Below are 12,000 nucleotides of genomic sequence, written 5' to 3' on the forward strand. Positions count from 1 at the left end.
CTTACCTTTAATTTATTGCTTTTTAAAGCTGATCAGAGTTTATAGGAATGTTTCATCATTTATCCACAACTGTTTGTTTCTCTGAGATATAAATATGACGTTTCATACTCACAATCTGCTCCTTGTTCTGCTTTTAATTTGTTTCAGAAGGAAATGTGTTTCTCTAAGGTCTGCATGTGGAGGACACGCAGACTTAAGTGATTCAAATGTTAAACTCATGAGGAACTGGATCATTGCTGGGAGGTTCAATTAAACCGTTTCTGCTGCCCAAATCAAGAACAAACAAAACCAAGATGATTATAGTTCCAGGTTTCGGATACAATCATCTCAAAATAAGTCATGCTTATTTTATTTGGGTTACTGTGGCTTCTGATGAAGGATATTGGTCTCGAGAGGCTGCCACATAGTGACATCAGAGCACTTTCTCACCTGTGCTGGCTTGATGTTTCACCACACGGTTCAGGTTTATTATTCTCTTAAAGCCTTCTGTATTGCTCACCGTTATCCAGACCAACAGGTGAGTCACACAAGAAGTTAAAAAGAGATGGAGGTGGATGACTAAGGAAGGATGAAAGAGAGCAGCAGATCTCTGGTCCCGCTGCTAATTGCAGTGTCTGTCAGAGGGAACGTGGCTCCTCTCACAAATGATTTAGTGTTATTTATTACCTATCTTTCTGTCATTTCTAGCTTTTAAAGACTGTGGTGATCCTAAACATAGTTGCATGGAAAATGTGTTAAAATGGCACTTTGGTAAGGTTACGGAAATAATTAAAATAGCAAAGTGACATAATGATTTTGTTTATATAATACAAGTGTTGCATTAGAAGAAGACTTTTAGACAGCATTGAAGAAATTGAAGAAATTACTGTTTTCCTTGGAAGTTTACTCATCATTGAAACAACTTTTATGTACATTTTCAGCTTCTGATGACAAAATCGAACTCTTCCTTAACTGATGATAAAACGTGCAGCTTCCATAAATTTCAAAATTAAGACCTGGATGCACAAATTTGAAATTGTTGAGGATTTTCCTTCTCTCTTAGATGGTTGGAAGGATACATACAAGTTCTGTAAATTTCACCAACACAGATTAAAGACTCTTTACGATGACAGAAATTTACGGAAGAAAATCGCACATGTTGTCAATTGCCAATACATTTCCACATACCCATAAGAGACCTAAAAGACTTAGCTGTGTGGCTAACAAAAGGTATATTAGCAGCTAGGTAGCGGTAGCCTTAACCACCACGAGCCGCAGGACGCAATGAAGACATCTGCATGCGACTCAAATCTTTGAGTGACAGGAAAGTCATGCGAGAAAGATTGAAAAGGCTTGCTATGACAAAATTTAAGACGTGATTTGCATATTTAAATGCTAATTTACTTTTTTTCTATGAATTTAAAGACCTTAATTTTAGATACACAAACTTAAGACTTCTCAAGAGATGTGCGTACACAACGTATAAATCCACCCTGACTGAATCTTGTGTATACAGAAACGATACACTTTTTGTATCTTCTGGTTGAATGATTTAAACTTACTGGTTTCCTTGGTCACACCTAGCCTTCGTCCTCATTCAAGTCTGTCAACCATTTTTCGATGCCATTTGGGTCGGGGATATCAGAACCAGCTTTGATGTGTGCTTAAAGAATCGTTGTTATGTTAAAACGCTCACCTAATCAGCTTTTCGTTTGAGGTGAAGTTGAAGAATTTGGAGGAGTCCTTAATTTTCATGGATTTTTTTTTTTGTTTGTTTGTGTAATGCAACAACACCACAGACAGTAAAGCAGCCCCATAGCATCATCATATCACCACTGTGCTTCATGACTAGGTTTGAAAGCCTCGCCCTGACTTCTCCAAGCTTCCTTGTAGTTATTTTGACCAAATATGTCTGCCTTTGACCATGAGTCGATTCTACAGACAGACAAGCTGGGAAGATTTTGGAAAAAGGTCAGTTCTTATTTGGGATGGTGGTGTTCCAGTATCTTCCAGTTTATTTGATTGGTTTTGGTGGTTCATGTGCTGCTTCTGAAAATCCTAACCAGTTCTTGTTTTCTTCTGAGTGGAATAGCTCAGGCTGGTCTGTTGAAACTTTGATTCATTTGTACCATCCAGTATTAAAACGATCCCAAATGCAGATTTTTACATACATATTAGAGTTGTAAATCAGTTTAGCAGTTTTTAAGCAAAAAGCATAAAAACTTAATAAAAAAAAAATTTTAATAGGTAAATATAATAAATGCAACAAAAAAATCTCATCCGTTTTTCAGGGTATTTTTGTTTTATTTCATCTCATACCTGTAAAAATATATTCTTGAAATAAATAAATATATGAAATAAATATAATAATGTGTGCCCTAAGGGGGGGGAAACAAACAAGCATATAAATAATAAAATCCATCAAAATGTTTGCCTTTTTGATGGCAGACGCTCGCTGTCGTGACTGCAGACAGTCGGGTGTACAACAGCTAAATTCCTTCACTGAACGAGTCCCTTGTGTTTCAACCAAAAAGACCCGTCTCTCGTTTCGTCATCCTCTCGAACTTTGCAGAGCAGTGGTAGTTTCTGAGCAGCAGCTGATTTCCAGAACAAGCATGGCTGCTTTCCAGTGCATTAAACTATTGTGTGTGTGGGTTTTTTTTTTGTTTTTTTTTGTGGGCTTTTTTTTTTTGTAATACAAACAAGCCATAGCAGCCTCGAAAATGTTAGACAGAAGAAAAAAAACAACTAAAACATCTACTGACAGTAGTGGAGCAGTGAAGTCCCAGCAGACAGAAAGGCTACCAGCAGCTGGTGGTTAATCACACAACTATCAGATCCAGTCCATTTGAGCATGTATTTGGATTTTTATCAAATGAAAACTAATAAAAATCCAAAAAAAGAATAACCTCTTGGCCACCCGGGTCTTTCCGTAGGCCACTGAGGAACATTTGAGGAACCTCCTCTGTGTCCCTTTGTTAGAGTTCACTTGCATTTTTCTTCTCATATCCCAGACTTTTTTCCTTCCCTCTCCAACCCAACAGCGTGGACTAGACTCGATGCTTTCTTCGCGACCCTGTTCCGTCCAGATCTACAAGATCCTCCGTCTCCAAAAAAAAAGGAAAGGGATGATGTTCAGCGCACTTAGTTGGCCTGTTTCGACCGGTTTTGGTTGCGTTAGGGCACAGATGGCTTTTAACCCTCAGCTCTGTCCCAGTATGTCTCTGTACAGGTCTGGGACTCTCTCCGGATCGACGGGCCTCGGTAGGAAGTGCGTGAACCTCTGATGCCGTCGCGACCTCGTTCCGTCCCGCGACGTCCCATCTTTGTTCAGCCCAACGAAGTAGAAGGCCCCTTTCTCCCCGTGCCGGTAGATGTTTGAGGAGTAAGTGTTGTACCAGTTTTCCTCAAACTGCTCCCTGAAAACGCACTCCGCTGACAGCTTTTCCTGTGGGAAAAAATAAGGGACATTAGCTTTGTGTTGCACAAAAAACCCACTTTCACATTCTAAAATGCTTGAACTTGTCAAAAATCTAACTGAATTACTATCCACTACACAGAGATTTGCTAAAAAGACAATTTGAGGTTAATACAATTTATAAAAATGCACGAGCAGAAAAGCATTTCAACGTTTCTTTTTATTTTTTGGCAATAGAACCACAGTAGATTATTGATCTGTGTAGATGAAGAGAATCGTGCAGCAGAAATCAGCACTGAGTGTATATTTACTAAATGTTTGATCCTTACCGATCCATACAGCTCCCCCTTGCTGTTCATGGCGAGGTAAAGGCCGCTGTCCACTCCTCTGATGCTGACCAGTCCAACTGCAAGACTGATGAACTCCAGAATACCTGCGAAGGCAAAAGAAAATGAGTAAATTTACATCTAGGTTTACAAAAACATGGAAGAACAGTGTCCATATGTGTAAAAAACAACAACAAAAAAACATGAGACTATAATGACCTCTGACACAGATCTGTCCCAAACCATCAGCAGACTAAGGAGCTGCTTGGCGCTCTCACACCAACAGGGGGCCCCAAAAAGCACCTGAACTGTTACTCAAGTCAAACATTGAAATATATGATTCTCAAGTAAAGTAAGTCAAGTAAAACAAATTTGTGATGATTTTTAAAGCACCATGTGTGCATGAGAACAGTCAGTGTGTAAAGACGTTTTTCTGACCAACATGGGTCAACGCTTTCGGACGCTGGTGATTCTACACCAGATTGAATACGGGGGGCAGGGAGGGTGTCCTAGTTTTTTAAATTGAGGCACAAAACAAAGACAATGAAACAATACAATTTATTGTTTCATTGTAATACTGATATATACATATACTAATATTGTATAAATCAGATGACAACTGTGGCCCTATTTTGCTCAAGCTACAAGTGCAACATTTTAACTTTATAATTCATTGTAAAAGTAAAAGTGTGAATTCAAAACGTGGTCCCAGCAACCAATCAGTTGCTGTTTCTGTTCCAATGAAAATCAGAAGAAAGTAACTGGACAGGATAACCGGGGCACTGGCCCCTGTTGGTTCCCCGTGTAGAACCACCCATGTTTATATATATATATATATATATATATATATATATATATATATATATATATATATATATGTGTGTGTGTGTGTGTGTGTGTGTGTGTGTGCGTGTGTGTGTGTGTGTGTATATATATATTTGTGTGTGTGTGTGTGTGTGTGTGTGTGTGTGCGTGTGTGTGTGTGTGTGTGCGCGCGCGTGCGTGCGTGCATGCGTGCGTGCATGTATAGATATTATTCGCCCGCGGTAGAATAGCGCCCTGGGCAGTGAGCCATATCGCCCATCTCAAAAGTTGCCACTGAGCCTGAGACGCGCTGTGCTCTTGCATCAAACTGCGTCAAGTGGTGGAAGTGCCTGACTCGAGAACAAGAAGTTCCGCATCCAGGGAAGCACTAAGCGATCCCCGACAGAAGTCCACTGTGATGAAGAGGAGCTGCTGACTCGAACCTCAAACAGGGGGACACAGCAGAAATGTGCAAAACGCCGACAAATCCCAGCATCTTTCTTGTCCCAGCGAGAGGGAAGGTTTCTCTCTGGGAACAAATAGCTAGAACATGCTCGAGTGAGAGCAGCATCAGCCTTCATCAGAGGGATTAATGATGAGCAAATGATCCTGCATGACTTGAGTGTCGGAGTGTTGCGTGCTGTGATGTAAATGACGCAGTTCTGCACTATTCCTAAAATGTCCCGACTAGTTTAAATATAAATTTATTTGTTTTTAAAGTGATCCCAGTTTATTAAATATAATCATGGCATTGCACAGATTTTTATGTTTTCGTTTTTATTTGTGTATTTATTGCGCTCTCCTATACTACTATTACTGCTGCTGCTGCTGCTACTACTACAATCCCTACCGAATCTGCTGTGGTCTTTCCTGGTACCCTCCACCGTCCCGTCCGGATGGATTTCCAGGTGGAAGCCGGTCCTGCAGTAAAGCTGCCGCCGCCTCAGGATCCCTTTCAGATGGCTCAGGTCCGCCAGGCTCCGGGATAGCCTCTCCGCGGACACCAGGTTCTCCTGCTGCTGGTGCTGGTGGTGCTGCTGCTGGTGCTGCTGCTGGTGGTGCTGCTGCTGGTGGTGATGGTGCTGCTGCAGCAGCGGCTGTCCTCCCAGCATCAGTCCCGTTGCAGAGTTGTAGTCCACGGCCCCCGCTGGGGTGAGAACGAAATGCGAACCGACCGAAGCCGAAGCGGCTCCAAAGCTATCCAGAAACCCGTTGGCGAAGCTCCCGACCTCAGCCACTGCCCCCATCACAAGATCCAGACGCCCCCCTCCCCTAAAGATCCCCCAATGCTTGGTCGCGTGCGCAGGAGATCCGAGGTCCGAGTGATGAGCGATGATCCACCGGTTTTCTTTTCTTTCCTTTTTAATATTTACCGGCGAGGATCGACCCGGCAAAACGACTGGAGAAGAAGAAAAAGTTGTGCGTAATTTTTTTTCTTTTTCTTTTTTTTTTTCTTTCTTCCTTTTTGGCGCACCGCTAATTAGATTGTCATTGTGGACGGTGCGGCTGGGAGGGGAGGAATTAAACTCCTGCGTTATGTTGACTCGAATGAGCTGCAGCAATCCGCTTCCCTTCCTCTCCTTCTTTTTATCCGCTCCCTCTCCCTTCCTCACCTTTGGATACTCCCCCTTTTTTTCAAACCAGGGTTCCTTCTCCCTCTCTTTTTCTTTTTCTTTCTCTCTCTCTCTCTCTTTCTTTCCTGCTGAATTCACTTAGCGATTAAAAAAAATCTCCTGCAGCAGAGCACAGACACAACTGCACCTCGCTCCTCAGCGCATTGGCTAGTATTCACGCACCGAGTTGCCTCTTTATGCAAAGTGCGCCCGGATCCCCTCCTCGTCTGGCTCATTTGTGCTCTCCTCCATCCCTCTGCTTCTCCCGGCTCTGCTATCTCATCTTTGATGTTCCGTGTTTAGCGCGCTCAGACTCCTAAACCAGGACGCGACGAAGGAGTACAGGTGCTCCGACATAAATTTGTATATTTAGAAATCGTATTTATTTCCGTTATATGCAAATACGTATGTTCCAGGGCCGGATTTACAAGGACGTGGGCCCCTGGGCTGGAAAGACGTTTTGGTGCCTTTTTCACTGGAGAAAAGATATTTTACTAATTCAATTTATAGCACAGTACTAGTCTTAAAAATACTAATGATCTCAATAGATGATGGTAAGTTTAATATGTCCCAGTTGCTTCATGCTGTTTCCACACACAAAAAAAGAAATACGCACAAGGTTTAGTAGAAGAAAAAAGTGCAACAGAAGAAAAGGTGCAGAAGCAAGTAGTCGCTGCCGAATTACTCTGCCAGAACTCCCAATGGCGACTGTGGTATCGATTTGTTTGATTAGCTGGCAAACAAGAATCAGCGTTTATGAGTTCAAACGGAAGATAAGACCAAGCAGTACAAATGATCTGTTGGTCAATTTCAAAAGCAACTTGGGCTTCCTTTACATACCAGCAGAGCTGCAGCCTTACCACCACTGCATTGATGAAGCAATTTGTGCAAAAAGAGCTCCGATCAACCCAAACATTAGCGCACTTTTCATTTTCAGCTGTTTTGTAGTAATATTTATAATAATTGTATCTGATGAGTTTCACTTTTTAGCTAAATTACTTGCGAACTTTTCAACGAGATTCCAGGTTACTGAGATGAACCTACACATTACGTCACCAGCGGGAAGAGATTAATTATGCGCAAAATTTCAGGGTCACACGAGGGAGGAGTGCGCCACTCCACAACACCTTGGGAGTAGAGTAAACGGATGGTGCGATGAGGTCTGCGTGTGTGTGTGTGTGTGTGTGTGTGTTTCTAAAAGTGACATCGTCCCCATCCTAATCGTTTTGCAGCCCCGATTCCCAAATGACTCAGGTGCAGCGGGAGACGGGAGGAAAGCCCCCGTTTGCGTAATTTTCGCACTCGGTTGCTGATTTACTGCTTCTGTTTTATGTAAGACAGCCGCACTTTTATAACACACACAGACACACGCACGCACACACACACCTGTGCAAACGACTACACATGACTGTCAATCCCTCATTGATCTTTCCATTATGCTTTGAACAGGGGAGAAGCCCATATATACACCTATCTTTAATTGTGGTCTTAAAAAAAAATCAAAGACGCAGCTTCAAAGCGCATCTTGTAAGAGGATCAACAACTCGACTGTAGCTGCGTGTTTGAACTCCAAACTTGCAAAATACCCAGACACTTGACACTTGAAGGACTTGAGGGTAAAAAAAAAAGAAAAAAAAAGGGAGTGATGCTGATTCTTTAGTAAATATACGGATTTTTATTGGCTTATGAATACTGGACTCTGTCATTGAACGCTAAGCAGGTAGATTATACGGGCTTTAGATTAATCTAATTGTGGAATCAATTACCAGATGCGTGTTTTATGGGCCTACCAGATTGATTTAAACATGCTTGTGAAAAAATACGGTGCTTGTAACAGAGGGTACATGTGTTGTGCACAAATAGAGGAGTTACAGCATTTCTTAATTTTCAAGTATGTTTTTTGATGCAAGTGCATTAATCTAACAAATCTAATGTCATCCAATGTAAATATGTGCAATAAAACTTTATATTTGTCTGATAGAGACAAATATGGCCACAATATTATTTTCTATATCTGTATAGACAAATTCTAGGTGTCCATACATTTAGACAAATGTAGTATAGTACATAATATTGCAAAAGCATTCCTAAGCCTTTTTGCATATTGTTACATTATAGCCAAGTAGTTCATTTAAATTTTATGTGATGGAACAACACCGAGTAGCATGCAACTGTGAAAATGAAGGAAAACACAGCAGAAGGGTTGTGACAACCTCAGTTATATTTGCGTATTATTTTCCTTTTATTCACATTAATGCATTGCTTTGTGTTGGTGTGTCACATACAATTCCCATAAAATACACTGAAGTGTGTATTAGCAATGTGACATGTTAACATGTTCCAGGGTCATGAAAACTTAAGAATTAAAAGAATTATATATATATATATATATATATATATATACATATATATATATATATTTTTTTTTTTGGCTAGATGACAGCTTGTTTTTTAAAATAAAAGAATGCAGCTCCCACTAAAAGAATGTGTAACTTTGACATAAGTAATTAAATGAAGTTTATCAAACTCCATACACTTCATAAATTAACTTGGATACATTTAATTTGATTTATTGTCATATTTTTAAGTTGAAAGACGTTCTCTTTTTTTTCCTGTGTGTATATCGAGGGTGGGAGTTTCTTGTATCGTCCATCATTTATCGTGATTTATTGTCGTCATGATAACACCAATTAATGATGTTTTAAACACATTAATGTTTAATAAAGACATATAAATAAATTAGACAACATGATCAAATGCAGTTACTGCGTGCATCTTAGTCACATAAATCACACTTCTTTATGTGACTAAGTGTCCTAAAGAAGCATGTTATAAATGGGAATCTTTTCCAAGAGCAGTATCTGTGTTTGTGGGGCTGTAATCGATGTGACACACACACACGTATGAAATCCTTGTTTGTTGTGTTATATTTACAGTTTAACATGAACTTATTCAACTTTTTGTCCATGCTGATTACAGAATCCTATGTGTGGAATTGATTTTGGCAGCAAAATCAGACTTGCGCACATGTACTCCCACAGCCTCTGCTGGCGCCCCGCCTTTTCCCCCTGCGTCAAATTGATTAATGAGGTTCAGACGCGGAGGTGTGTACAGAGCAGTCACTTCATGTACCCACACCTCAGGTTATGCAGCTTGACCAAAAGATATAGTAGTTCATATATGTTTAATACAGCCCTACGAGAGCGCACACTTTTATGTGTATGTGTTTGATGCACGATCCTCTCCCTCTTTCCCTTAGTTCATTAGTATTTATGACCAACACAAAAGATTTCTTTTTTTTTTTTTTTTTTAAAGGAGGCTGGATCAATCGGAATCGCCCGAGGCTGATCAGACGTATTGGATATCGACCTGCCCTCAATGAAGACGTCAACTTCACATCCCCACGCTCACTCACAGCAGAGCAGTTCCCAGGGTCACATGATTTGTTTTAAATTATAACGTCCATGTTGTTGTTGTTGGGGGTTTTTTTCTCACTATTGCTGTGGCCATGGAGAGAAATGAAGCATGAAGCAACTGCAGTATGAGGATGAGGAGGAGCATAAGGAGGATGAAGAGGTGGGTTAAAGTCATACCCCCGACTCCCCTGCTCCCTCCCAATACATATAAACACACAAAGAGATCGCTGCCTTTAATGGAAAAGCTGGGTAATGGAATAACTGAAGGAAGTAGCCTGGAGGTTATTAATGCAAGTGAACTCCAAACTGCTGTCTGGGGAACTCCTGGGGTTCACAGAGGCACAAATTAAAAGGTCAAATTAGATGCACTCTATATTTCTGTTGTTGTTTTATGTAGAAAAAACAACAACATCAAAAAAGCAGTAAAACTTTTATTTCATAGCTTTCAGGTTTGTATATATTTTACATATCTTGCCTTGTTGCAACCAAAAACATAAAGCATTTTGTTGTTTTTCTTTTTTTGCAATAGCTGTTGAATCAACATTAGGTGAGCTGAAATATAATGCTTTTAGTGAAAATGAAACTCTGAAAAGTGTGCCATCCATCCATCAGAAACACGTTCCACCTGTGCGTGATTTAATCCCAGTATAAATCCAGCTGTTCTCCGAAGGCTTTCAGATCTTCGTGAAAGAACATTAGTGAACAAACAGCACGTTAAGACCAGTGAACACACCTGGACGGCCCACGTTCAATTTGTGGAGTATAAAGTAGGTTGTAAAGCAGTATCTCGAAATCAGATATCTGACAGTTTACTTTTTCCGTTATCCGTTATTTGAAAATGGGACTCGCAAAACCAACCGTCCGCCTGAGCTGGCAGGAAAAGCATTCGTCAGCGCAGCATCCGAGATATCCATGGTAACTCCAGAGGAGGTGCAGACTTGAAAATCAACATCCAAAGTCACTTTACATACAGTGTCAGGGCTTCATTACAGATTACAGAAATTATTGACGAAAGGGGCTGAAAATAAATGCACGCCACACTTTTCAGATTTTTATTTATACATTTTTTTCTAGGAACATTTTAGCATTTTTCTTCCACTTTGTGTTTATGAACTACTTTCTGTTTATGTATCACATTATCCATCCAGCTGTGCCACTGTGCAGATGACATATCTCAGTAAAATGGGAGTTTGTGATTAATATTGCAAAATGTGGCAAAGTTCAAAGGGTAAAATACTTTTGTAAGACACAGAATCATTCTTTTTCTAGAAGTTTTCACAAACGTTACCTGACCATTTAATTTTTTTATTTGTTTATTAGACATCATATTTCTGATCTGTAAATAATCCATGAGCAAACAAATTTGTAAAAGCAATTTTAAACAGACTACTTGGCACAAAATGCAGAATTTGGTCGTATGACTCTCGTTGAAACTATAACAAGTATTACAAATAAAACTGTGATTATGTCATCACCAAACAACATATCAGATGCATTGCTCAGGTGTTGTACGATGTTTTTGTTGGATTTTGAACAACAACACAAAACCAGAGTGACAGTTTTTGAAAGACCTTCACAAAACCAACAGAACAGTTGATCAAAACTATACAGTGGGCTATGAGTGGAAAAGAATCATGTAACAGATTAAACGGACTTAATCCCACATTCAACCGTCATTTTTATTTCAACCAAGACATCTTGATATTTGTTGTTTGATCTGTTTTTAGCTAAGTACCGGAGTGATCCACTGAGCTTCATGTGTGAACAGGTGACAGGCTCCTCCATTAGACTTCCACTCTTTATTCTCACAGCTTCAAAGCCTTAAGAAAAGCCCCATCAGGTTAACATCAGTCCTGCATGTGGAGACTTAAAATGAAGACTCCATCTTTGATATCTGTTTGATATCTGTTTCCCACAGGCTGCTTTGATTCTCCACTTACCCTTGAAAACCTGATACCGGGCTGACCCTCAATGAGAGGCGATGACTGACACAAGTCGATGTGATCGGTCATTCCTAATTTTCCCAGTATGTAAGTGAGACGCCTTTTATGCTAGTTCCAGAAAGTGTTCGTACGCAACCGTTTTAAGGGTTGGCGACGTGATGAAAGAAGCCTCGTGTGGCGGAGATGGGAAGATTGAAGGTGAATGTCAGCCTTAAATCGAACACGAATTAAAAACAGCAGAAATAATTTATGTATTGAACTGTGTTATGTTAAAGAAAAGACAAAAATATGTATTTATTTTATAACACGGGAGCAATGAGGCAAGAAAGGGCAAAGTGTTAAACCCACTGTTTTAAATTTAAAAAGCTTAGATAAAAACATTTTAAAGAATGTTTGAATGTTTTCATTTTCACAAAGAGATTAGCTATTTTATGTATTTCCTATATAACTGTATAGTTTGGTCATTTTACTGATGTGTTACAAATTGGTCTTTTATTTCAT

At 40.0% G+C, this 12,000-nt stretch overlaps 1 protein-coding gene across 1 annotated transcript; it reads right to left on the reverse strand.

Moving 5' to 3' along the window:
• Positions 1 to 862: 862 nt before the first annotated feature.
• LOC106905480 (fibroblast growth factor 9-like) lies at positions 863 to 6,988 on the reverse strand. Its single transcript, XM_014970352.2, has 3 exons — positions 5,378 to 6,988; positions 3,727 to 3,830; positions 863 to 3,427 (listed from the first exon to the last, which is right to left on the reverse strand). The coding sequence occupies exons 1-3, from the start codon at positions 5,772 to 5,774 to the stop codon at positions 3,182 to 3,184; spliced, it is 747 nt and encodes a 248-aa protein (XP_014825838.1). The 5' UTR covers positions 5,775 to 6,988; the 3' UTR covers positions 863 to 3,181.
• Positions 6,989 to 12,000: the final 5,012 nt, after the last annotated feature.

Source organism: Poecilia mexicana, unplaced genomic scaffold, assembly GCF_051168715.1.
Source record: "Poecilia mexicana isolate PSO_F unplaced genomic scaffold, ASM5116871v1 scaffold_2, whole genome shotgun sequence".
Lineage (NCBI taxonomy): Eukaryota > Metazoa > Chordata > Actinopteri > Cyprinodontiformes > Poeciliidae > Poecilia > Poecilia mexicana.

Bases quoted from the DNA above. Each gene is read 5' to 3' on its own strand.
- LOC106905480 (XM_014970352.2), bottom strand. From the start codon at position 5,774: ATGGGGGCAGTGGCTGAGGTCGGGAGCTTCGCCAACGGGTTTCTGGAT. The intron at 3,831-5,377 runs GTAGGGATTGTA...TTGCCTTCGCAG, and splicing joins GAAAGACCACAGCAGATTCG to GTATTCTGGAGTTCATCAGT. The intron at 3,428-3,726 runs GTAAGGATCAAA...TTTTTCCCACAG, and splicing joins AGGGGGAGCTGTATGGATCG to GAAAAGCTGTCAGCGGAGTG.